We start from the raw sequence: 27,745 nt of genomic DNA, 5'->3' as shown, positions 1-27,745 counted from the left end.
GTTTTTATGTCCGAGTTCTGAAGAAAATGTTAATTCCCGGGTCTCTTAAGGTTCTAAGCAGATGAGATAAAATTTCTCTCATTGTAGAAAGATCTGTGGTTTTAAACAGTGTAAACAGATTGACAACAAATTATGATAGGTTAAAAAAAATTCAGAGAGAGCTTTCAATATTGCAAGCTCAGATAGGAAAAAAAATCCAAAATATTCTTAGAAAAAGGAGCAACATTAAGAAAAAATAAATTAGTTTACTGAAAGTAAAATGAAAAGCAACATTTATCCAAACTGCAGTACTTAACACTTTTTGCTGATACACAGAGCACAGAAGGATCCATATCAAGTCAGTCTTCGTGTTGTTCAGAACTGATACTTATTTCAGTTAATCGAACAGTAATTGCTCAAAATTATCTTATCTCATTCCATAGTAATAGTTCTTACCTAGTGTCTAGGTATAATTTAAAATTTGTGCTTTAGACAAACGCTTCAATACTGGAAACCAAGATAAGATCTTTTTGAAAGAAAATGTATTTAGGCAATTTGACAAACCTTCAGTGACTGGCTGAAGTTTAGAAGACCTCTCAGAGTCTGGAGAATGCAGTGGTTCTGGTTCTTTCAAGCTTTCTAAGTGCATAAAAGGATCATAATCCACACATGCCAAGTCAGAAAGGCTTAGAGGAAAATATTTAGGGTTGCTAAAACACTGAGATCCATAGACACATCCATGCAGAACCTAGAACAAAAACAGAATTTCGTGACATTAACTACTGAAATTTCTACTTGATAGTTTTATAAGAAATAACATTTATTTTTATTTACATTTTTAAACTGATTTGTTAGAACCAGGTAGGCAAGACAAAATGATGGAAAATTTTAGATGCTTAATGTTTACAGAAACAAACCCTAGTCTGCAAAGAAAATTGTTAAAACAGTGTCTACACTGAAGTGGAATTTAACAATAAAGAAACAAGAAACAAAACTTACAACAAATCAGTAAGCTACCTTTATTTTTAGATCTCCTATCTTCTTTAATTATATACGCTAGGTCTAAGCTGCTGGAGGTTTTAATCCCCTTCCCTTGCAAAAAAAATACCTATCTTTGTTCTGTGTCCCTAGAGACAGCAATTATAACTTGGTGCTTTTTACTTTGCTTATTGCTAAATAAAATTGCTTGGTATAAAAAAGCTGCTTCCTCGTCTGTCTTAAAAGTATAGCTGGTCTCCTACAACACAAATGTCTGCTATTGGTATGACATACAAGAAGTAACTTGGTTAAACATCACAAAACATAAGACAAAATTAACAATTCCAAATATACCAAAGATCAAGCAGTTACAGTAAAATGTACAAGAACTAAGACAGCATTCCACATTTCAGCAGAACAAAAGGTTAGCTTACAGAAAAGTTGTGTCTTCATTTCCATGAAAACTGACACTACCTCCATACATAGAAATTCTCATTTAGCGAGTAAAGAAACATGTACCTTATATATACAATTAAGAACGGATCTTTCAGTCTTATCATTTTCTGCTCCTGTAGTGTGAAGAGGCTGCAGCAAGGTCTTTAATGGCAAGGCCATTATCCAATCCAATAAGCACAGAAGTAAAGAAACCACCAACTGGAACAAACACTTTCAATTACAAATCAATTAAACCGGCACCTGCTACTTCACATTTATCACTGTATTTTACTTCTCTGTTTTACTTTCTTTTCTCAATTCAGTAGAGTCAGCCTTCTGCAGTAATGGCAGGTCACACTTGTTTAAAAGCCACTGTATGTTCAAAACCCACGGCATCAGTAAAAATTTGGCTACTGAGATATTTAATAAAGACCATCCATATAACAGTTTCTCACCATGGCAAGTCTGTGAGCAGATACTATGCTTCAGAGGATACCCATGATTTTTCAAAATTGATTTGTAGGGTGCCGGTTTTAAAATGATAGATTACACAGGTACAAATTAATGAACCATTCTGCACATAAATCTTACTGTAAAGTGAATCAAGGATTACACAAAGCAACTATTTCAGCTGCATTTAGAGCTTTATAAATAACACAAAATTTCCTTCACAACATGTCAATAACATTACGCAGCACCAGGTATCATCTGAAAGAAATCCAACTGCTTTCTGTATTGTAGGCTACTCAGTCAGCAAAAGAACCAACTCCCTCTAGGGGATGTTTTTAAAGACTGTATAACAGAATTAGATTAAGACACACATACACACCAAATTATTAATAATTTACTGGCTTCAAATAATTATTTTTCATTTCTAAAACTTAGCTGTGGAAGAGGAAAATATTCAGATAAATAGCTGCAAGATTCTCTAAAATATTTCCCAAGTTAAATAAAAGTCTTTCAAAGAAAATCCACTTAACTAATCTACTAATAAATGACACATAATCATACTCATTTCACATAATACATTACAAGTTTGTCTCTCAGAGGCACCATATAATAAACCTAATGATGAAGGGCTCTGAGTTTCTTTATATTAAACCAATTTTTAAGAAACCCATTAGGACTAAATTTGTCAAACTAGGTAAGCCAATTTTTGATATGATATTTCACGTACCACGATCAGCATTAGTTCATGGGGAAACTTACTGACTTATAGGAAACACCTCAAGAAGAAAGGTGGCTAGCTTGGCATACTGCTGTAGTCTACAACAGCCACTGCCTCCTTGCGAGCAGAGAGGAGAGGCGAAACAGAGCTCTGGAGGCCAAAATGAGCCTGCCATGAATGCCAGCTCCCGCAGGAATAGGTGGCCCAGAACAACAGAGCTGCCAGTGACAAACTGCACCAAAGTGCCCAAGTCTAAATGACCACTGTGTCCCACAGTCCTAGAGCAAAGCCAAATAATTCAGAAGAGATACAGCTTTCAGGAGGCAGAAAGTACTACTGTGGGTATCAGCTGAAGAAGGAGCCTGTCTTAGCTAGGGGACTCAGGTCCACTGAAAATACAAAAAGATAGCAATTGTTTTGAAGGATGACAACAATCAAATTCACCTGAAGATTACAGGCTATCTTGCTCAAGAATGTACTTAAAATAGAAAGTGCAAAAAATCATAATCTTATACATATTTTGAAAGGTATTCTCTACAAGTTGAGAATATATTTTCACTGTAAGACAAGTTTGAAAAGTCTACATTACTTTCCTTGCTTGTAAGTTCACTGAGGATAAAGAAGACTTTCTCATTATTGAAAACAATCAATCTCAATTAATTTTAAATGCATATTTTCCTACAAAAACTTCAGAAATTCACTTGCATACAGAATATTGCTGGAATTCTGAGAAGACTATACTGTACTAAAAGAGCTGAATCCCTACTTTAAGGCACAGCTTAAATTTTGTAACAATGCTATGTCACACACTTTTGCAATTAAATTGACACATTAAAAAGAAATGAAAAATGTTTACCCTCTTGTCCTGTTCATAAGAGGAGGCTTCTGTACTGGGTAGCAGATGGGTAATAGTTGCTATCAGAATCTGGGAAAAATATAGCATAGCCTCTTTAAAAATACAATTTAAATATTTAAATTGAAAATAAATTTTTAGGCAGGTAAATGTGACACAATACTAGGTTCATGGTTAAATTCTATTAAAGTTATTTTGAGACAAATTACAGTACCCCTTGACACTTTTTTTTTTAAATAAAACCCTTTTAATTGAATTTTGCAGAAGACACTGAAGGAATACATTCTGCTTGACTGACGTAGGTGCATTATGGACAATGAAATTATGCAGCTACTCCGAATATTCAGGCAGGAAGAGAACTTGATTCAACACACTTGTAGGGTGCAGGAAGGAGCCTGATGTGGGTTTGTGTACAGGGCTATTTGAGCACCATTATTTCTTAGATCTACTAGAATTTGTAAACACCTTGCCTCTGCTTAATCAACAATAGGACTGCAGAGGAACAGAGAAATGCTTGCTACATCTCTTAAGAAGCTTCCACACAATTCTCTTTCCGGTTACCTGGGAGACCTCTATCTTTTCTCTCTGGTTCAGACTCACAGAGGCCACCGTCTACTTTCTTGTTATTTAAAGTGTATTCAAAATAATTATTTTTGCTTTATACTGAAACACTGTAATGCAAAGTGTTTTGCATACGGATATGCAAAATACAATTGCAGATCCATATTTTAAGTAATCGCTTTCTCACTAAACTTAAATAAACATATTTGAAGATATTTAATATTTTTAAAAATTGCTCTTTGTTGACAATATTCTCATGTAAATAATGACATAGTTGTATTGGAGAAAAAATAAGCATGATATAACCATTTTACATGTTAATATTGGAGTCAGCAAGTAAGTGCAACATGAACCCACGCAATTAATGTTCAGTAAGATTATGTTTCTACTAATTTAACATTTTGTGAAACATACTTGTCAATATTCTGGTATTTTGATTTCAGTGAAATACATTTTACTGTTACATTTAAAAGAATCAAAATTTTCAACTTTTTAAAAATTACTTACTTGAATAATTCTTAAAGGTGAATCAGCTTGATACACTTGAAGTCTATGTACATAATGTATCAGCATGTTCAGCATACTGCAGGCAACTTGGGCTACTGTTTTATTTGGAAACTAGAAAAGAGAATACAATCCAGTAACAATGACTACATTTCACACAGCAGTATGTTAGTGGTAAGGTGGTCTTATGTATGGTTTTATACATACAGTTCCTTATGTGCCTATTTATCGGAGGAACAGAATTAAATTTTACAAAATTTAAAAGGAATTATTTTACAGTCGTAACCAAATGTTAGCAGCTACAATCAAAGGTTTGGGACAGACAATCAGTGAGTTACACGCAACGAGGGAAAGGGGAGAGGAGTCTCCTAACTAACTTCAGACTGGTTAGTATAGTATCATGAAGCCAGGAAGAAAAAATTAATTTCTTGTTACCGTAATGATTATTGATATTAACACATAACTGCAAAAACCCAAGGATCCAAATCTGAAATCAGAGGTCTTTGTTGAGAACCAAGGCAGGTGAATAGCCGTGTATCCAAAATGTATGGTACAGCACTAATAGCGAGACTAACTGTTCTGTATTTGCTAGTGACTGCTGTGTACAGCACTTGTCTGAATGGAAATGAATGCACCTCGGCTTCTCTGCTTAATTCCTCTTTTCTCTGTTGTCTTTTAAAGGCAGGAAGACACTGCTGCACTGGAGCCTGCCACAGTTACTAAAATGTTTTAAGTTACTTTGTTCATCAAGGTGAAAATGAATGCATTTATGCAATTACCCCCCAGCTTTGGGAGTGGATGCACACACTGCCCTACACTCCTAAGTGGGAAAACAAAGGAATGAAGTCACAGGGATACATTTCCCTAAATTGTTAATGCACAGGACATGTAACTGAGGCTTATTCCTTCATCGCACTTGCCTTAAAACATTAAGCTGTGCACCAAACAAAGTGAATTCTACAAGTGAATTTTATTCACTTGAAACATGAAAATCCTACAAATTTGAGCTAAAGACAAATCTGAGCAAAATGGTTGTTAGCACAGCAAAACTATAGACTTCAAAAGACAGCAGAGACTACACAGAAGAAAAAATAACATGCAACAGCCCCAAGAGAAGGATTTCCAATACATTCTTATTCAAGAAAATACTGTGTTTATACTGAAAACAAGTATTCCAAACCATAATACTGATGAATCTCAAATCACTCAGAAAACAATTAGGTAATTCATGATTTAAACATGAAAGATCCTATTCTATTTCTCCAATGAAGAAAAGTGACATCAGATTTCCTGCATTATTAAAAGAATAAAAAAGTAGTTTACATGTTTTAACCTCACTTAGCAGTGAAGCTGTCATAGGTGTGTACTGCAAGGTGGCTAAGTGTCTACCTCTGAACTCAGAAAAGGGTAATTAGGTTGCAAAAATACTTAGATTTAATCTCTTGGCTTCTTAGACTGTTTTCTTAATCAGTCCAGTTCTATTAACCTTTCAGGGAAGGGTATATCTCACAAACCTTAAAAAAAAAAAAAAAAGCTTTAAGAAAGCTGAAATGGCTGGGCAATGAAGCCTGAACAGAAAATTAAGGATTTCAGAATACAATTTTTGAATGGCAAAAATTTAAAGGTGGAATCATAGAATCGTTAAGGTTAGAAAAGACCTTCAAGATCATCAAGTCCAACCGTTAACCTATCACTGCCAAGTCCACCACTAAACCATGTCCTCAAGCACCACATCTACCCATCTTTCAAATACCTCCAGGGATGGAAACTCAACCACTTCCCTGGGCAGCCTGTTCCGGTGCCTGACTACCCTTTCGGTGAAGAAGTTTTTCCTAATATCTAATCTAAACCTCCCCTGGAGCAGCTTGAGGCCCTTTCCTCTCGTCCTATCCCTTGTTACTTGGGAGAAGAGACTGATCCCCACCTCACTACAACCTCCTTTCAAGTAGCTGTAGAGAGCAAGAAGGTCTCCCCTCAGCCTCCTCTTCTCCAGACTAAACAACCCCAGCTCCCTCAGCCGCTCCTCATGAGACTTGTGCTCTAGACCCTTCACCAGCTTCGTTGCCCTCCTCTGGACACGCTCCAGCACATCGATGTCCTTCTTGGAGTGAGGGCCCCAAAACTGAACACAGTACTCGAGGTGCGGCCTCACCAGTGCCGAGTACAGGGGCACTATCACCTCCCTGGTCCTGCTGGCCACACTATTCTTGATACAAGCCAGGATGCCATTGGCCCTCTTGGCCACCTGAGCACACTGCTGGCTCATGTTCAGGCGTGGGTCAACCAACACCACCAAGTCCCTTTCCGCTGGGCAGCTCTCCAGCCACTCCTCCCCAAGCCTGTAGCATTACAGGAAAATACACTGGAAGAAAACTCTGCCCTGGGCCACCTTCTTATCAAAACAGAGCTATAATTTTTTACATTTAAGCTCTTGAAAAAAACATTAAAAGTGCAAACATAAGCAAAAGTATGGAGTACCAAGCTTTAATTAACATTTTTTATTTGTGGTATCTATGTAAGCATAAAGAAAGACTACGAATGACTGTTACAAGTCAGCCACAGACATGGAAATCAGAGTACACAGGGTAGTTAATTCTTGTTCTGACCTTCCCTGTTTCTCAGTGGACGCAGTTTCACGCTACTGTTGGCTTTTAACTAAAACATGGCAGACCTTTATCTGCATGTCTTCCCAGAGCTTCTGACCGGAACATCATTACATTTTATCCCTCATGAGACAGCCTCTCTCCATGCTGCGAACGTACACTGTAAGAGCACAGTAAGCAGGGTACAGATTCTAATGTTCAAGCTCAAGTGACAACCAAAAACAATTAAATCAAATTGAAAGCATAACAATTTGATTACAGAACTCGAGATCAAATCCCGATTGCTGGAAACATCCTTACAAGCTTGCAGGAAAACCCCAAAGTCACTGGAGAGGACAAAAAGGGTGGATAATCCAGGGTAGCTTAATACGAAGTATCCAGATCACTGAATTTAAGAAAAAATTACCTGAGAAAAAGGCCTGGAGACTTTGCAGAGTCTTTGAATAATCAGCCTTTCACTACTTAAAAACAGAGGGAGCATGTTTTTGTTTTTGTTTTTTTTTTGTTTGTTTTTTTTTAAAGGCGATCATCAAGCTCTAAAATGAAGACGAGTGAATGATTTCTAGTGCTGGTTTATGCAAATTAGTTAACCTCTTTCTGTTCTCTGGTTGAAAAGAATTTTTTTTTTTTTTTTTTAATTTAAGAAAGGGAACAAAAGGCTGAAGGGTATAAAGTAATGAATATGAATAAAATTTAAATCTTGTTCACTCAAATTTTTGTTTTTCATGGGAAGAGCACCAGGTAGGAAGTTTTGATCAAGAATATGGGGATTGGTGCAAACAGATCAAATCCTTCATCTACTTCAGAAATCTGTCCCAGCGTGGTCAATATATCACATTTCAAAAGAACATACAGACGCTTTAGAACAGACAATTATAGCTATGTCCTGGAAGGACATTTTCCTAAACTCAAGCAGCAACACTGGGTTTATGCTGGATAGCAAAACAATTCACCCCTTTCAAGTCAGGTGCTTTGTTCTGACTTTTCTTCCAAGAGCCTTCAGTGGTGGCACAAAGACAGCTGTGCGATGCTACTAACATTTCACCAGCCGTTCTCTATCTCAGGAAAATGCTGTATGTTATGAAGCTTTGGTATGATTTGGTATGAAGCTTATGAATACTACTTTGGTATGATTTTATATACAGTAGTGTAATTGTGGGCATAATTTTTTAGAAGTTACTTGGGGGGGGGGACGGGACGGGACGGGACCTAAAGCTTTCAATGAACTGGAACTCTGCCTGGTACCTAACTCTCAGGATTGTTCTGGGAAGGGTAGTCTTGACATAACTTTTCATCCTTGCAAGCGCCCACTGCTTTCTGGATGTTACGTTAGTAGTTTAACCTTGTCCCTACTTGCAAATAACCTATTTTTGGAACTCATTCAACTAAGCCTGTAAACACAATTTTGTGATGTATCTGCAGCATTTTTGAGAGGAGCGTAATATAAAGATGAAACGCAGGGGTCTGGATGGCTGGTTAGGATCCTTTGGGCTCAGACTTCAGCAGAGGTTAGCCCAGGTACAGCAATATTGCCGCACTGCTGGGAGAAGTGCTAGCTATATTGAGAGTGAGCTGCTGGACTGCAGTTCTGAATATGCTTCTGCATTTCAGAAATAGGCATATAACTGTTGCTAACATTTCTATTCAATGTTATTTGGTCCATTGTGCTTATCAGTAAGTTGGACTAGGACTATAGCTTCCTATCCATTCGTTTCTCCTGAAAATAAGAAAAGAATCCATTCTGGGAGTTCAAATCTCTGACTGTTTGGAAGGCAGGAGATTGCTTAGGTAACAAATTATAGCTAATTTGTTTCTCCCATGATATATTTATGAACTTTTCATTTCATGATTAAACTCTATTGTGAATGTATACCACTGCTCAGAACAGGAGAAAAGCCAACATGCTCTGGATGCTTTTGCCAACGCAAAGCGAAGTAGAAATATAAATATCTTTGTCTTCTCATTCAAGAAGTAATTTATGTTTAATATAAATGAGATACAAATAATTGGTTTAATAAATACATCAAAGAAAAATAAGAGAAATCACAGTGAATGCTAGGATTAAAAATAGTTCAAACTTTGATAAATTGCAGAAGTAAGATAAAAACAGCATCATTTGCCTAATATCAAACTTGCACAGGAACTTGATAAAATGCACTAGTTAAGGGATATTAAAAAGCAAGGGGAAAACCCTGGAAGAGAGTATTAGTGAAGCTGCAAAGGATGAAAGTGATTTTGCAAAACAGGAAATTGCAATTTAGAGTCTAATACTAAAGGCCCTGCAGCTATTCATTTTAGATGTAGACTCAAATCCTGCTTCACAGGACGTGATCAGCTGATTTGCTAAGATACTTTTCAGATTCCCATTGCTGAAAAGAAAAGAAGAGTTAGTTCACAACATCTGACACAAGCCATGTATAAGAAGTGTACACCCTGATTTTTATCAATATGTATATACAGAACGACTAGACTATTCATTGAATTTTGATGTAAACAAAGAGCATGTAGAAAGGTTCTGAAAATAAACTGGGACATATTTAAAAAGTTGAAGATATTGTTCACGAACATGCAAGTTTGCAAAATGCTAGAAAATAAAATGTTTTTAATAATATTCTAATTATTCCAAAAAGATTTGCAAAAGTAGGAAAGCAAAACCACTCACCAAGGAAAAAAAAAAGGGGGGGAAAAAAAGTGCAGCTTTTTAACAGAGATGATGAAAGGAATATACTGTTGATATACTACCACCAATACAAAATCTCACGGCCAGAGTTGAAATCTAGTGAGACTAGTTTCAGAATAGTGACAACTGTCAGTCACAAAAGGAAAGGCAGACAAATGTCAGAAAATCTCTTCTATTCAGAAGCATTTTTATAGGCGTTGCACCACAATGAACTAGCGATATCTGAGCAAGCTGCATTTCTGGGTGAGAATCACTGTGCATACTAGCCATGTTTAACAGATTCAATCAGAACAGCAAATACCAAAACAGTAAATCGCCCTAGAATTCAAGAACTTAATGTGAAGGTGTTTATGCAGAATTGCATGGTGACTACCAGGGACTGTAAAGTTGTATCTTACAAATTAGTTTCAGAACCATTGTATTGGGTGTAGGCGGGAAGGTTTTGGTAGCGGAGGGCTGCAGGCGTGGCCCCCGTGGAAAGAGGCCAGGGACCCAGTGCTGTTCTTCCTATGTTTTGCCCCCTCTTGCTGGGGGTGGGTGAGTGAGCGAGAAGCTCAGTAAAGGTTTGGCTGCTAGCTGGGGCCAACCCACCACACCCTTTAAAAAGGAAAAGTTAAATCCTTCTGAAAAACTGTAAAATTACCCAGTATTGCAGCATGCTTCATAAAAAATAGGAAATAAATTTTAATGACAGCCATAAAAACAGGTGCTCTTTACTTCTCACCAAAATCCGAGTTGTCATTATTCCCTTTCAACAGGTAGTTTATCCACATAAACTTTGATGCCAACTCTTGACCTGTCTTTGGATTCAGATTTTTTCTAACAGGTACTGGCCTGAACAACATGTCCTGGAATGACCGTAGAAAAGCACTTTGCCACAGGAAATCAAACATGCTCCATCCACGCATGCGGCATAAGTACTCTACATCTCTCTCTAAATATCTGGACAGGGCTGAGAAGCAATACTGCATAATGCAATGGCTCTCAAACTTAGAAGTGAACAGGCACAGAATGTAGTCAGGATACGGGGATAATGGGATTTGGTTAGTGGGGGCAATAAGAGGGCAGGTGAGCAAGAAGCACGAAAAACTTTGGGAAACTTCTGCTTGGCCTTTGCATTTGTCACCTTCCCACTTTCTTCCCTGTCCCCCTCTTACACTGGATGCTCCACTCAGTCTCACAGCCAAGGAGTAAAAGCCAGCAACTTGGCCTAGCATAGGCTTTTTGCATGTGATGGCAGATGGCTCCCAAAACTGGGATCCTTTCCAGTTTACTTTCTACCCTGACCTTTCCTTTTTGCAATGTGTCAGAGAATGTACCATGAAGGCTTTAAGAGTACTATTAATCAGAGCTGGGGAACCCAGGATGCCAATTAGTGAGGAATGTGACTTCCCTTGGCGTCCATGGCTAGCCTAGACAGGAAAAACAAATGTTGGGGAAGGAAAGACCCCGACACTTCTGTACTCTAGAGTCTTTGTATGGATCTGTACTGGGTGTACATGGCAAGGTCTTGGTAATGGAGAGGATACATGGGAGTCTCTCTGAGAAGAGGCTAGGGGCTGCCCCATGCCGGACACAGGAGGTTCCAGCCGGCTCTGCAACCTACCCACTACAGGACACAGCTGAGCTCATCTGCCAAGCGTGTGGCACCTTTGTGAAAACATATTTAAGAAAGGACAAAAATGCCACACAGGCGGGGGGGGGGGGGGGGAAGGAATGAGAAACAGATGGCGAACATGAAGGTCAGAGAAGGAGGGGGGCGAGGAGGTGCTCCAGGTGCTGGAGCAGAGATTCCCCTGCAGCCTATGGAAAAGACCATGCCGGAGGAGATATCCACGCTGCAGCTGTGGAGCACCCCACACTGCAGCACTGGATATTTCCTGACGGAACTGCAGTCCACAGACAGCCCACACTGGAGCAGGCTTATCCTGAAGGACTGCAGCCAGTGGAAGGACCCACAGTGGAACAGGGAGGAAGGAGTGGCAGAGAGGAACTATTATGGACTGACCGTAACTCCCCATTCCCCATCCCCTCCACACCACCTGGTAGGGGGCAGGAGGAGGCAGAGGAGTTGGGAACAAAGTAGTGAAGTTGAGCCTGGGAAAGGGAGAGGGCAGGGAAAGGTGGTATTTTAAATTTTGTCTTTGTTTCTCACTGCCCAAGTTATTTTAACTGGCAATAAATTAAATTAATTTCCCCAAGTTGAATCTGTTTTGCCCATGATGGTAGCTGGTAAGCAATCCCCCTGTCTTCATTTTACCCACAAGATTTTTCATCCTGTTTTCTCCCCCTGTCCTGTTGAGGAGGGGGAGTGAGTGAGCAGCTGAGTGGGAGTTTGGCCCTTACCCAGGGTTAATCCACCACAGGCTCCTAGATCTAGTTACAAACAGATGTGGAAAACCCTGCTGGAAGCTTAGGTCCAGGATGCGGGAAGGAGTATAGCTGGACAAAGTAAGACAAAGCCAGTAGTGGTTTTGCTGAAACCTGAACTGCAAGGATTATTTATGAAAGCTGGGATGATGGATAAACTGCTGTCCTCCAAAGAGCAGAGGTTAGAGCACAGTGGCTAATGATATATATATTAAGACAGGGATCCACTACCTTATTTCCTAGCACACCATTTCCTCCAAACTTAAATAAGGGTAAAGAATTCTTTTGACAGAGTTCAGAGATTCATCAGTTAAACTGAATTCAGTCTTTTGTAAGGATTGAAAATGAGACTGTGAAGTAAGGATGCTAAAATATGATCATGACTTTGAAAAGGCAAAGTATCTTTACATATAAAGGCAATATACATTGTAAAAGTGTTAGTCTCTCACCTTTAAAGAAACACAAATCACATTCAATGCTTCCTTGATCTGAGGATGATGTGATTCATGAACTAGCTCCTCACAGATCCAAATACCAAGGCTGCAAAGAGCAACACATCTGCAAAACAATGTTGGAGGACAAGTTGTTGAGAAACGTGCCACAGGAATGTGCAATATTTCAAAAAGAACCACACAAAAACCTTTATAATGCTGTAACTTATTTAAAAATGAGAAAGAAATCCCAAGCACCCTGGTGAAGGCACATGAAAGGACAAAGGAAGCACCCTTCTGAGCAACTGAAAAATCCAAAAGACATCAAGAACTCCTGCATCTCTATGTGCTTTTTGGATTAAAATACTACCTGAAATTAATGTATGGGAATTTCATATATATTTTCTTAAGACAAAGTAAAAATCGGAGTGGAAGGTTCCTCCTCCCCAACATGAGAGTTTGCTCATATTTGTTTAGAGCTTCTGGGACACAAGAGATAAGAGAGGGGAATGTTATTCATTCATAGATATTTACATTTTTTTAGACTGACAATAAACAAAGATGAATAGAGGTGGGATAAATGAATGCTAGAGATAGTACACATATTGTGATAAAATACTTCAACTTTTGTTGCTGTTTCTTCATTTAAAATCAGGAAACGGAAAAGAAGTGTAAAGGTAAAGAGTATTTGGATGTGTTCCAATCAGCATAGATGGATGAAATTTGTTTAGAAAAGTTAAGGAGCTAGCTTAAGCAATCTCTGAATCATTAGTAGTTATCTTCAAGAACACAGGTTGCAAATATTTTGGAGAAAACTTCAGAATTCAAAATCCTCTGGATAAAGTTGGAGAGCAGTCCAAAATTGACAAGATGAAAGCTGGTCATGGGAACTGCAAAGCACTACATCTGGGAAGGAAAAATCATACACTAGAATAGAAACAGAAATGGCTATGAAGCCTGTGCTGTAGAAAAGGGGTTTTAAGGCTGTGCAGAATCATGAAACTGCTAACAGGTAGCAAAAATACATCTTGGAATTAATTCTACGTGACAGAGTAATAAGATGTCAAACCACTCTGTTTTGTACACTGTCACTGAAATCTCAATTGCAAGACTGCCTCTATTACATTTTGATTAATAGAATCTAAGAATAAAAGACAAGCTTGAGGGAGTCTAGGAAAAAAGTGACAAAAATAATAAACAGCTTTGGGGAATATTACATATGGAGGAAAAGTTGAAGGGCTTACTGAGTCCAGATCACAATTAAGGAAGGAAATTATAAGAAATCTTCTAACGTGCAGTAAGTCACCGAAGAGTTTAATTTCCAGTAGAAAAGATTTCTCCTATATCCTGGTCATAAGAACAACATGACTGTAAAAACTAGATAAGTATTGGAACAGTCTCTCTAAAATTTTTGTAACTTTTTTCTTTGAGAAAATTTTCAGGACTGTTTAGGGAAGCTACTGCCAGGAATGTTTTAAACACACTCTAGCCTCGGAGGAGGGAGAGCTTACAGAAGTACTCCTGGTCCCTTCCCAATCTACACTTCTGCTATTTCCACAGTATGTGTTTCAATCCTTTTTGAACAAAAGAGAATGAACATAGAATAGATTTAACAATAAATGTAGACAGTTTGTGTAAGCTGACTCAGAAAATAAACCTTTAGTATATAGAAGAGCAGACAGCTCTAAGTCCGTGTTACTATTTAAGGTTTTCTTCATGCTGCTGAGATCCATTCCACATCTGATGACACACTTATGTGCAAAATATCCAGGAGTCTGTGAGATTTCTACCGAGAACATCAGTTTCACTATCATTATTCAGAGTAGTCTCGGAAAAACTGTGTAGTTATGCAGCTACAATGTTGTTATTAAAGAATCACAGCCTTAACAGCACAAGTAGAACAGATGTACACCGAGTTCATCAACCTATCACTTCTTTTTCAAACTGTCAGCAGCAGGAGAGGAATTTGATTAATACAGTTATTAATCTTTATAGATGGAGATCTGAGAGTAGAACATATTTCAGATAACTGACTTCCCTGAAGCTCAGCTGGGTCAAGTATGTAATGAAACGCAAAACATTGGCCCTCTGTGGAAGAGATAAGGAATAGAGATTTATAGCTTGGGTAACAATAACAGCACTCAGACTTGCTAGAGATATACAAAGCTATGTACCCAAGTTCCAAGAAATCTAAGTTCTCTCCTAGGAAACTGCACAGAGAATTAAGCCTCTACCAGTGGCTGAGCTGACATGGCAAAATCATAATGCAGATACCAAATATGACCTCTGGTCGTAACCCAGGTGAACTCTGTACTGCTGTGAAGCAGATGGCATCAGGAGAGGTTATTCCCAAAAGAGAGAGTGGATAAACTGCCGCTGAGAAGCGAGGCAGTCAAGCTTCAGGAGCTGTGGGAACATCGTTACCCCCACAACGAAGACATACCCATCTCTCTCCCAGAAGAAGCAGAGGGGCACAGGCAACCCAAAGTGACATTGGGAATCTATTCCTTTTTAATCTTCATTTAACGTTATTACACACAGTGGTCCAACCTTTGCATTTTGGGGGTACCATAACTCAGCTCTCTGAAAGGCTGGGAATGCACGTGTGCCTCTGCTCCTATATGCACGCCCTGCCGGCCAGACAGGATACGGGGATACGCAGGATGTTCCCTTCCTCGTCCCAGCCTCGCTGCCAGAACTCAAGACACGAATGCTGTGTGCTTCAGTGCCACAGGATCAGTAATAATGTTCTGAACAAAATGGATTTAAATCACCTTTTTCAAAGCTAAGTGGAGAGTGCTATGTTTTTTAGAACTCAGTTTTGTAAAAGAACATGAAAAGTGAAAGGAAAATTATCTCAGAACATTCCTTCCTTCCCCTCTGTTGAGAGAGATTACCAGCTCAAGTGAAGAACAGGTAAGTGGGCTGATGAAAACTGCTCTCTGTTTTCCAGCAAAACATTTTAAGGTTCAATGAACTGATATTTCCAGTAACGTTTTTCAGCCATGTGGTTCTAGTATCTTGCATTTGTTAAGTAACAATTTATTAGTTGAGCACATAAAGACACTCCACCCAAACAGACAAGGCACACAAATGTGCTCTTCCTTGGTAGGCATAAGATTCCTGTACCAATCCCATCCACAGGACTCTCTAACTGAAAGACTCAGGGGATGGGTAAGGAGGAACAAAATCCTAAGCAAATTAAGAAATAGAAAAGAAAACTGGTAACTATATTCTTATCTGAAGTTCTCTATTTGATGAAGATGCTTAGGTTTAAGCATCAGAGCAATCATTCACAGTTTAAGGCTTAGCTCAGTATCTTCTGCTTCTTTTCCATACCGTAAAGAAAGGCTCAGGTACCTTGTATTATTTCTGTTTTTCAAATTAAATCACATGGTCTAATAAAAAATAACTATACCTCCCTCATAAGTAATCTTGTCCTTAATCAAACTCAAAAATGCCTCTCTAGTACAGAAAATGCTGGAGCTGAACACCAGGGTAGGCTGGGAGAGCACAGAGCTTATATTCTTACCCATATTAACACCCTTTTCTATCAGCCACTATCGGAGAAAGGATACTGGGCTAGACCAGCATTTGCTCTGACAAAAAATGTTTGTTCTGTTACTATCTCTATTTACAAACAATTTCACATTCACATGGTAGACCACAGTTTTGATAGTGGTAAAGAAAACCATGAACAAAATGCATACAAACTTTTACTTCAAGCTCTTCAATATATCCAACTCAAAATAGTATAATAAAGAAAAGAATCTATTAATTTAGAAGCTCTTTTTGTACGACCTACCGTGCAGGACCAGATGGCTCCTCTCTTGCGGAACTTAATACAGTTTTAATTATGAGTTCCTAAAACAAAGAGGAAAACATTCACTGATTTATCAATAACGCCATGACATGAAGCATCAGAAAATTAGGATTTTATTATAGCACACACAGGCATGTTGCTTAGCTGAGTCTCTAGGTTTGTGGTCGGATGGATTGTTTGCTTACCACTACTCCAAGCTTCTACTCTGCCCCAGATGTTCATTACTGTGCTACCCTAAGAATATCCCACAGGTTACTGTCCTAATTTCTGCTGATTAACCGTTTATCCAATTCTTGCCAATATATTTTCATAAAATATCAAGGATAAAAAAAAAAAACCTCCCTAAAGCTAGCTTCTGTGAATAGCCCTGAAGGGTATTACAGGAAGTATCTATTACTTTGAGGTTTAAATGAGCAAATTTTTCCCCTCCAAAATTATATTGATTTAAAAAGTCTTTGGAAGTACTTGCAGAACGAGTGACTACAGTCCCTTAAGAATGATGCAAAGAAGAATTCTGACTCAACTGCAGTGAAATGTCCATAAAGCTGTAGGTTGCTCTCAGCAAAGCTCAAGTAAACAGCCATTATGCAATAAAAATGAGAAAGAAGGAATTAAAAATCAGTCCCCAAAAGGCAGCAAGGTGTAAAGCAGCTTCCAAGCCATCATTTGTGTCTAAATTGAAACAGTTTTGAAACTTCTGGGGAGACTTTCTTAGATATAGTAATCATACCTGACGCACATACAGCAATTAAACACATGAACTGGGCTCTGCCTGGTTTCAGTATACTGGCACACTACCCTGTGTTACAATAGAGAGGGTAAGGTCTCCATTAATCTCTGCTTTTTGTCTAAAAGAACATACTGGTGTACAGAGGTTTTCTAAAGCCCCTAGGAACACGGGCAGATTTCACCAGTTGTGAATTCTCAATAAATAAAACAATGTATCTTGAACCTCTCAATCTTCTCTTCATCAGCTGATTAAATCTGTGAGACTGCAAATAGCCATAATGAGAGTAGGCTTGAAAAGGTGAAATAACACATCATTTTCTTTTACAAACATATGAAAACACTTTACTATTAAGTTAATAGCAATTATAAAGTATGTTTAGTAGTATAAAGTTTGACAAGATCTTATGGGATCTTGAGCCTTATAATCTATTTGACATGATTTCTGAAAAATTTTAGACTCTTAAAATTTTAGTTAATATTTCCTGGAACAATATCATATTAAACATACACTTGGTAACTGAATGCCATCCAAATATTCTTAAAATTCTTACCTTAACATCTGTAAACTGAGACACAGCAATGTCAGGAATGTTTGGGTGAAGAGCTGGTAGTTCCTGATATAAATTGGGAAAACAGACTAGAGATCCTAAAAGAACTTGTGCTTCAACTCTTGGTGCCTAAAAGAAAAAAAAATGGGGAGAAATATATATTCTTATTGTAATCAGGAAGCTGACATTTCTAGTTGCCTTTAAAGAGAACAATGGCTGAAACTCTACACAGCTATCTCCTTTCTCCTTCTGCAAATTCTGTAGAGCTGAGCAAACCAAGACCACAGCCCCGTGGATTGCTATTCATGCATACCCCATGTTCCCATTTTCCAAGACAGTCAAAAGGAAGCAGAGGAATTGTTAGGACTACAAACGATTGTGCTGCTAACTCGGCTCAGGTCTTAGGTTCAGCTAATTGAACAGGATGTGGAAAACTACTGGACATGACATGAGGCGTTGCTGGACATGACAGGTAACAGCGTAAGAAGGTGACAGAGGCTTCAGATAGTACCTTGAGGGAGGCTGGATTTCACAGTTGGTTAAAGGGCAAATGACGTGAGAAACATTCAAAACACAGACAATTGGAGGGGAGTATTTGGGAGCTTTGAGAGAGTACAGTCATGCAAGGTCAATGCTACCTAGGTAATCATATCCATGTTACTATATAAGGCTGAAGTTGCCTGGGTAACAATATCAGAAATGCATCCAAATAGTGCAAACACTAGCAGATTTGAGTTCTCAAGCCTGATCATCAAAGTCATTGCATAGCAGAGATATGGAGGAACAAATATACTTTTAATATGAAGTTATAGTCAAAATGGACATTTATTTGAAAATATTTTAAAGCACAGATAAATGGCAGTCACAATTCTGAGAACTCTGAAGTAAAAGAATATTCTCTACTTCAACAGTAATTTTCAGATTCTTCACATATTTTCTGGAGAGGACTTACATGTGTAGTGTTCTAGAATAAACCACTGACAGTATCTGTATTTGCTAACCATTACATCGAATCCTGGGGTCAAGTTAACACCTTAGTCAAGGAAAAATACTGCTCAGTTTTCTCTCAAATCCTTTCCTCTAGCACACAAATGAGAACTAATTGATGAATACTTACATTGAGGAAAGAAGAAGCAGCCACTCTTCCTGCTGCTACAATGAAATCCATAATAAGCATGGTGGCACCAGGCAAACCAAGTGAAAAGAACTGAGGAGAGCAGTGCTTGATGATTGTATTGACAATATCCTTGCAGAAGGAAAAGGGAAAAAAAGGAAAAGAAGAGCATCAACAAGATGAACAATGAATGAAAAAAAAGGTAGGTATATACCAAAGGTAGAAAGTAAAAATGCATGAAAGCAAATTCATTGTGGCAATTAAGACACTCATTACTGAGCAGAGAGTAGCATAAAAAGATAAATTCCTTAAATATATTCATATTAATATAAGTAAACTGTGGTATACTTTATAGATCAATTTAACCTTGGACACTATTGTATGAGGTCAGTACCAGGTCACATCTTATATTCATTTACATTTAGCTTTTAAGAGTTCTATAAATGATTAACCATTCATTTAAATATGTATAGAAGAGATATAGTGAGATAACCAGCTATTATACGTTCTTAACAACATGCTTGATCCTCTCCAACAAGTATCACCTGACTATAGCTTTAAAAAAGGTATTAGCCTCTTACATATATCCATACGGAACCAAAATATAAAGAAAGAATTACAATAAACTGTTTTACAACATTTCTGGTATATAGTTATTCAACACAGCATATGACATTCTTGTGGACTTAGTGAGGCAGTTTTAAAAATTAATATACATGATGCAATTTCTTCAAAAGAACTGGAAAAAGTACAAGAAGTTTTAATTATTAAAAAACATCCCAAGTTCACAGATACACAAAAAAATAACTCTTCTTCCTCCTTTAAATAATTCTCCAATAGTAGTGATATCCAACTAAACGGCAGTATGTTATAGGAAGATTTGCAATCCAGCAAGAAAAGCAGTGTAAACTAGTTGTTAGAGGACAGAAAGTGAAGAACTGTCCTATCCATAGCCATCTGTGGAATAATTTTGGACTAGTTCTGTTTTGCCCAGTTAATGAAAGCAGGGTTGTTTGAACCTTTGATCTCCCTATGCCTCTAACTGCTCCTCAAAAAAGTTCACAAAACCAACTTTTTCACACTTCTGATGCAAGCCTTTGAAAAGAGTGTTTAAGCCATATAATATCTTCAGCCTTGTTGATATTAAACCATATGAAAAAGATCTGCTCTCACTGATTAGATACACTCAGTATGTCTCAGTTTGCTGGTTCCTATACTTGCTGTAGAAATAAACTACTCTAATGTAGTGAGCGCAATTTACTTTCCCACTAGCTAAACTTGCATCAGGGAGCAAGTAAGAACAGTAGACCTTAGAGAGACCTGCTTCCTTCTCTTTCTTGCATGCTTCAATCCGTAACATACAATGAGTAAAAAATGAAAGAGTACCTTTTCTGCCCTCGTATTTGCTTGAAATGGACTACAAAAAAAGCATTTCTGATTACAACCAAGAACATGAGGGTCATTTATCAAAGTTTAGAAAAAGTATCAGTCACATTAGCTATTTTCAAAGACAAAGTTAAATTACTCAGCTGAAAATCCGTTCAGTATTTTTGATAAAACAATTTTATTTTTAGTTATAATATTTATATTAACCTGAATTTCATAATTAAACTTACTTGATCGACATGGAGAAGTCCACAGTGCATTATATTGTAGAAATGAGTTAAAAAATCCCTGTTCGGAGAAACATCTTGTCTTCGCTTCATTGTCTTACAAATGAGTTTATAAGCATGTAGCTTTCCTTGTTTGTATTTGTCAGTCAGCATTGTTGCCTACAGTTTTAGAATGATATTTATTATTCATAAATCAAAAAATTACATTAAACACTCTTCTACACCTACATGAACTTTTATTTCTGTTTCACTGCTTAGTGCTCAAATTTACCTTGAATAGCCACGGTGTTAGAATTCTTAGTGGTGGAATTAAAACTGGTGGAGATGGTGAAGTTAGGTTATCTGTTGAAATACCAAGATTGTCTCTTATCTGCAATTATTAAGAACAAAACAAAAAGATAAATATTTAAGGGAAATATATAAGGTGGTAGGTTTTGCCTTCTGAAAATCCTGCCCTATCAGGTCAGGTTGAAGAAGAGATTCAGTTCTTTTACCTTAGCCAGATTCTGCCACAGTTCACACAGGTAATCAAAAACCTGGGCATGAATCTCCGGATCCATGATGCTGTTGACATCTCCCAAAATTCCCAGCATTCGCCTCCACATCACAGTAGCAACATCTGCATGCCATCCTGTAAGCGTTCCCCCAGCCATCACGCTGCAACATTCTGAGGGGAATTCACTTGTTTCTGTAATGGAAGAAAAAAGTATAGTGAGACCTATCTCTCCAGAAAAAGAAAAGTTCTGATATAACTATTACATACATACTTTTCTTGAAACCAAAAGGAAAAAACAGATCACGCTTTCAGAGTAAGATATTTCTTACCCATTCAGCCACCTCAACACTGGATATGTTTAACTATATGTCCATTATCAAACTCTGTAGAGGAAGAATTGTCCTGTTTCTTATATTCTTCCCATACATAACATTTAAGGTCACTGCTGACGCCCTAATATGGATCTGGTGGACCTAGTAAGGCCACTCCTTTTGTAAGTGCTGTCTTACATTCTTTGGAGTCAATCAATCTCCAGACCTCCGCTTGCCTGCTTGCAAGTAAAATTACATTTCAACTTTACATTTTTCCTAATAAAACAGAAAGACAATTTTCCTTAGAATCTAGTAGGAATGTGTTTTATTGCAAATTGAAGAGAAAGGTGAGAGTAAACTTGTCTCTGGCTACTGTTCTTTCAGCAGTAAATTTGTATGAGTGGAGAGGCAACATTCAGTAACCTAGCACCACAGTCTAACTCCCACCGAGCTCTCTCTACACATCGGTGTTATATGAATGAACACTCTTTTCAGGTGGAAGACGTTTAATCTAGTTTGTCCACACAAAGAAAACTTCGATAGATTACGATGGCTAAAGTCTACTCAGCTCACACTTAACTAGCTAAACAGCCATGCTAAACTAGCTAACGAGCCACAGTTTTAAAGCAGCAGGCATCCAGAATCTCCTTTCTGTCCCTCTCACAACGGATTTTCAAAACACCTCAGAACGAGAATTTGCTGAGATCTTCCGAAAATCTCGCAGCTCCCACAGGCAGACAAAATCAAAATTAAATCTGAATTTAGCCTAATCACATAGCTGCTTCTTTTGAAGATATGGACCACTGTGGTAGAGACACTAATGGTTTCTAGGCTGTAGATTTCAAAGTACAAAGCAAAATGATGATATTTCTGTCCATCAGTAGGCTACTTAAAGGAAAAGGGTCTGAAATATACATCAGACACTCTCCTGTTTCTGTGAGACCAAATATGGGAGAAATGGAAACTCTGTATCCTAGAATTCAATAGCTAAGATAGTTGAAGTAATTATGAATTTGTTTAAATATGAAAGGGAAAAGAACCAAACTTCCAAGGAGAAGTTATAACGTTACTTTAAAATTATGTCTTATTATTTCTATAGCAATGATAAAACAGTCCATGGCAGGGCCACATACTAGATTAAGCTGCCATGACTCTAAGCATCAAAAAGAACAATTGTAAATGTGTGGATTATTAATCCACTGCCAATAATTCCAATGAAATGCAAGATATAATGCAAAAGGTTTTTGTTGGCTTTTAAAGGAAATCGCTGTAATTAAATATTTTTAAAAGTGCAGTCGAAATCGCCTTGTACAGGATTGTTTACAACTGATGTGATACTAGCTACTTCACTATATTGCATTCAAAAGAAAGAAAGAACAGGTTTATATTTTCTATTCCAGATATTGCCTAGGTCATCTGGCGTCTGTAAAACAGAGTGGTGGAGCTTCTCATCCAGCTGCAGATCCTTCTGCTCAATATGATCTGCATGAAGAGTGGCAGGAGAGGGTGTCTGTGATCGGGATCCAAGAGCAGATTGGATTGGAGAAGCACTTTCAGAGCCTGCAAATGCAATTTTTAACAGTTACCTTAAAAGCCTTTTCTATTTTCTTGAGCTACTGAAATGTTGTCTAAACATAGCATTAAAAGAAAACTAAGCTACTTTTATATATCAAATCGGGCCAAGAAAAGATACAAAAACTGTAAGCAGATCTCCCTGTGAATGGTGCTCTGAAAGAAAACAAATTACATGCAGAAAAGCTGAGAGATGAACGAACATCAAAATCAGATAGGTAAATGGATTAACAGAGCTCTATTTTAGGTCCAAATAATTTTAAACGTGTTTGTTTTGCAGCACTTTCAGTGTTCTGAACCAGTCAAATTTCTCTCCAGCAAGGTGTTTAAGCAGAAATTTTCCTGGAGCATCTGCTTTTCCAGGTTTATGGATGCATGCAAGTTAATTTACAAAATCTAAAGTTTAAACTGGTAACTGACAATCTTTGATGTTTATCTGCTGACTGGGTTGAGCAAATCCATATGAAGGGAAAGTTCTGTATAGTTAGAGGAACGTCTCCTCTGCTGAGATATGCATGGAGAGGGAGTAGGTACCTGTATTTTTGTTCTGCACTACCTTGGTTTCACTTCCTGAATTTGCCTAAAGATCTTTATAAAAAGCTGAGTTCGGACAGAACAGTCACATGGCAGGAAAAAAAGAGAACAGATATTCACCACATACTTCCCTACACATCAGCACATGTCAAATGGAAGAATACAAACCTATTTTAACTTTTAGATAAACGTAACTGGGACGCAAAAATATTATGTGTGAGGTTCAGTATTAGAGAGAAACTGAACTTTAGAGGCAGCAATGAAAAAGTGAGTCTTTTAAAATAGTCATTTTCCCAAATTATTGGTTGCAAAGTGTTTTTTTTCTTGTAAGGAGAACAAATTGTTTAAAGAACTTGACAGAAAATGTCAGTGTTATCAGAACAGAAATTGTGGTAAACAAACTTAATCACATTGTGAACCTGCAAAGGTCTGTATCTGCTTTAAATGACAAAGGCAATGAAGCTTTAACTACCAATTTAAATCAACACCTCTGTGCAGGAGAGATGGACACCACTGCTTCACACAGACTACTGTTTCACCCAACAGGTAACGATACTCTCCTCTTGCTACTGATCACTTGTTTTCCACATGATCACAAAGATAATGTAAAATACACACTTAAAAGACGTTCCAAGAAATCTTTTCCTACTTCTCTTCCATTCTGCTCATTAAGTGGGGATGGATGAAAGTAGATCAAGAGGAAGAGCGGTGGGCGTGGGGAGAACGCAAGGGAGATGGGGCTAGAGAGGGACAGAGCGTGAAGGAGAGGGAGAGAAAGAGCGGGCAGGGGAGGGAGGGAGGGAGGGACCAGGGGACGGAGGGAGAGAGACCTTCATATGTTGGAAGAGAAAGGCCAGAAATAATTATGGAAAATTTGCTGAACTACTGGATTCCTCTAAGAGGCACTAAAAGATACTCCAGTATATGTGGATCCAAATGTGACAGAGAAAACTATGGGTGGAACTTGTTCTAGGACTCGTAAACAGCAATCAATTGTAAACTCAATCATTTGCTAAGAAGATGAAATAATGCCTACATGCCATGAAGAAATTTTCCTTCCAAAAACCTTCAAAGCAGAACTATTTAGAAACAAGTCGTTTTCTGAGCAGCAGAACCACCGAAAATTCATTTCTTAGGAGTGTGTTTTGAGGTTGAGTTTCTGCATGGATTTGCTGGTACCTAATATAGCGAACTCACGTTGCAGCCTCCCTGTCATGGGACTCTGCATACATGCAGTTTTCACTAGACAGCTGCCTATCTCATAGCATTGCAAAGAAAATAATGTCCTTCTGTTTTCTTCCTATATGTCAATTTAGCAGAAATTAGACAATGGGCTCCAGCATTGTTGGGGGCGTGGAACAGTCAGACAGAGACGGACAGTGTAATTGCACAAGTCTTGCTTCCTCAGGAAGCCCAGCGAAATGCATGTGACACACAAAAGCTGCCTCTCTAAAACAGTGGTCCAAACAACAAGAGACAGCCACAGAATCTCTCAATGGACAACTCAGTCATTAATTGCAATCTTATCAATTCAGTTATACAGCAAACTTGGACAAAAATACCAAACAGTAATGAAATTATTAACATATAAAAACAAACAAACAGAAAAAGAACAGGTTTTCTGTGAGGACTTTCAACAAGCACACAGCAAAGAGAAAAATGAAGAGAACAGAAGTCAAGCTGAACATTGTTGAACAAACCAGACAACAATGTCCAAGAAAGCCAATACCATGCTTCTTTCAGCAGAAAGGCAATTTTAGAAAGTGAAAATTGTGGCAGCGGAAGTAAAGATGTCTTTCAATATCTCCGAAAAGGCAGAGTTTGATTTCTCACAGAGAACAAGACACTGTATGTAGGTATAAGCTTTCACAGGTAAAGAGGTACTTGTTCCCAGGGTTGGCACAGGAATGGTAGTGCGTAACAGTTATGGAACAAGGAGTATGAAAATGACTATGGACATCTTTACTTCTCATTTACAAAATCTGGCAAGAGACTGTTCTTCCAAATACTCCCCAAAGAGGGAGATTCTCTCTTTCAGAAAGGAGCCCATTCAATTTGGGTTAACTGCATCACTTGGTGGTTGCTAACCTAACTGTCATTCTACTTCTCTTTCTCAAGAAACAGTTGCAAAGTAAACTGGTGGAGCCTCATGCTCATCAACTGAGGCTGTGAAACACTTGCTTCCTAACATGCTCAATTTTTGATGAAAACAACAGGGAAAGTACTAAAAGAAAAAGAATTCTTAAGTTACACAAATGGAAACTGATCTTACATGGCACAATAACTAGCATTTTGCATATTAAAAGCTCCCAGTTACACAACAGACAATATAGAGAGAGGTTAAGATAGATGTATATAAAAGAATACCATGATACTTCAGTGTGACACACTGGTTTCAAAGAGCACTATCAAAGCCTTCCAAGGAAAAAACCCTTCCTGAAAATTTCCTATTTGACTACCAGTAAGAGAAGGACACTTGTCAGAGATCTAGCATACATTATGTGGTAAGAAATTTCTCCCTGGTAGTTGTATAGATTTTTTCATGAAGGGTTTAATATACATTTAGCACCAAGTCAAGGATCATATGGGTAACTAAGTCAGACAAAGGTTTTCCACTTATGTTATTTCACACATTACTTTTCAATAGCAATCAAAAAGTAACTGAAATCCAAGAATCATCTTATATAGAATATAGATTCATTGCAGAAGCTGGAACTTGCATTCTTCAGGATGGGTGGAAAATTTCTGAAATAAATGTGCCCTTTTTTTTTTTTTTTTTTTTTTTTTAACTACTTTACCAGTAATAGTTGCAGCTTCAGCAGACAATGGTTGCTGATTGAGACTACTTGTTTCCGAATCTATGTGGAGTGTAGTTAGACTGGCTACTTCTTGCTCCTCAGCACTCTGTTGCTGTCCTGAAATTGCATCAACGTCAGTGGAAGCTGGCGTCCCTGCCTCAGTGCCAAAGCTGAAATCTGTATGAGGAAAGCACTGTATTACAACCTAAAAATACCACTCTCATAAAAACCAAAAGCCCAGCATCTCCAAAATCCTCCACGTAAAACTTGCATGTGCATCTCCCATGCTACTAACACACCATTGCAAAATTTACGTAAAATGTAACAGCAGAAAGTAATTGACTTATTAATCATTTCTGTCACAAAACTGTGACTGTAGTTCTGGAGAAGATATACTTATTGCATGTCCTGCGTACTGCTTAGCTGCTGTAAGTGCACCTACATGAGAATAAAGTAAAAACAATGGAAACATACATTAAGGAATTTATTTGCAAAATTTACAAGCTGGAAGAAATTTCCAAGTTCGTTGTTAAAGCACTAACTTCAAACTAAAAATATTATGGCAAATGATATTCTAACAAATGGCTTTTTCAACACTAAAGACAAAACGTCATACTGAAATGTACATTTAAATAACATCACTTAGTTGCATAACATCTACGTACCTAAAAATTGTAATTTCTTCAATAAATTCTACCATATAAACATTATTTCTCTCTTACATAATACATGAAGTCATAACTCCTAGCAGTCAGAACGACCCCTTCTGTTGAACAAGAGTGGGAATGGATAAATGAGATGAATGAAAAGCATTATGTTATTAAACAAAGCATACTAATTTTACCACGATATTACACTTACTATCTTGATTAATTTACAGCTACACAAAGACCGCTGTAACAGTATCAGAAGCCCTTCTTCGAATTTTACCTAAATGTTTTCAAAAGAATTAAAATAACTTCCAAAATAAGTCACCTTCCATTTTTATATTTTGTGCAAAACGGACGGATACACTCCAGGGAGAAGACAATATTGCTTTCCAACTTCTGTTCACTGTTGTTCTGCTTTTTGCACGGTAGTATTCCAGTGCTATTTTGTTTAGTATACTATAAACATGATAGCCTCTCTCAAGAACTCTGCTTGCTCCATTAACTTGCTAATGATTTCAATGAGAAATCAAAATAAGCTCTCTTTACAGAAGACTGCTGGTATATAACTTTAAAAAAGGGAAGAGAAATTTGCAAGCAAGCAACCCAAAATATTACTACTTTTGGAAAAATATACTTGCTTTCAAATTTGCGGCCATCATACTGGAAGGCGCTGAACGAGTCCGAGTGGCTATCTGAACTGATGAGGTCACTGCTGCCCGCGCTGGCAGGTGATGTCCATTCAGAAGGCACGCCTGGGTCGTCTATAGGACGCATTTGGTTCTGTTTGTTCAATATATCAGGAAGGTCTTTAGGAACTTCAAGGCTGCCAGGACTGCTTCCTCTTCTTGTCACATTCTAAACATTGAAGAGACATAAATTATCTTACAATCTTGGATGGCTTTATTTACATAAAATGGAAAAAGCAATCCCACATTTGCAAATGTCAGGATGCAACAAATAGTTCGTAAGTACCTAAACCAGAAATTGTAATCATA

The 27,745-nt window shown here is 37.8% G+C and overlaps 1 protein-coding gene across 7 annotated transcripts in view; it reads right to left on the bottom strand.

Annotated features, from left to right (window-relative positions):
- RALGAPA1 (Ral GTPase activating protein catalytic subunit alpha 1) overlaps positions 1-27,745 on the bottom strand; it is a 138,336-nt gene that overhangs the window by 54,670 nt on the left and 55,921 nt on the right. For all 7 annotated transcript variants that reach the window (XM_082318766.1, XM_082318768.1, XM_082318772.1 and 4 more), the window contains 14 exons: positions 27,389-27,605; positions 26,101-26,277; positions 22,604-22,756; positions 20,884-21,077; positions 20,661-20,759; positions 20,393-20,548; positions 18,780-18,908; positions 17,666-17,791; positions 16,368-16,426; positions 12,581-12,689; positions 4,482-4,592; positions 3,417-3,485; positions 1,477-1,611; positions 544-727 (listed from right to left, as the gene is read on the bottom strand). In XM_082318766.1, the coding sequence (XP_082174892.1) occupies positions 544-727; positions 1,477-1,611; positions 3,417-3,485; positions 4,482-4,592; positions 12,581-12,689; positions 16,368-16,426; positions 17,666-17,791; positions 18,780-18,908; positions 20,393-20,548; positions 20,661-20,759; positions 20,884-21,077; positions 22,604-22,756; positions 26,101-26,277; positions 27,389-27,605 (1,918 nt within the window). The remainder of the gene's footprint in view (positions 1-543; positions 728-1,476; positions 1,612-3,416; positions 3,486-4,481; positions 4,593-12,580; positions 12,690-16,367; positions 16,427-17,665; positions 17,792-18,779; positions 18,909-20,392; positions 20,549-20,660; positions 20,760-20,883; positions 21,078-22,603; positions 22,757-26,100; positions 26,278-27,388; positions 27,606-27,745) is intronic.

Source organism: Platalea leucorodia, assembly GCF_965183815.1.
Source record: "Platalea leucorodia genome assembly, chromosome: 7".
Taxonomy (NCBI): Eukaryota; Metazoa; Chordata; class Aves; order Pelecaniformes; family Threskiornithidae; genus Platalea; species Platalea leucorodia.
The sequence above is the reverse complement of the archived record's forward strand: the minus strand, read 5'-3'. Positions and strand labels throughout refer to the sequence as shown.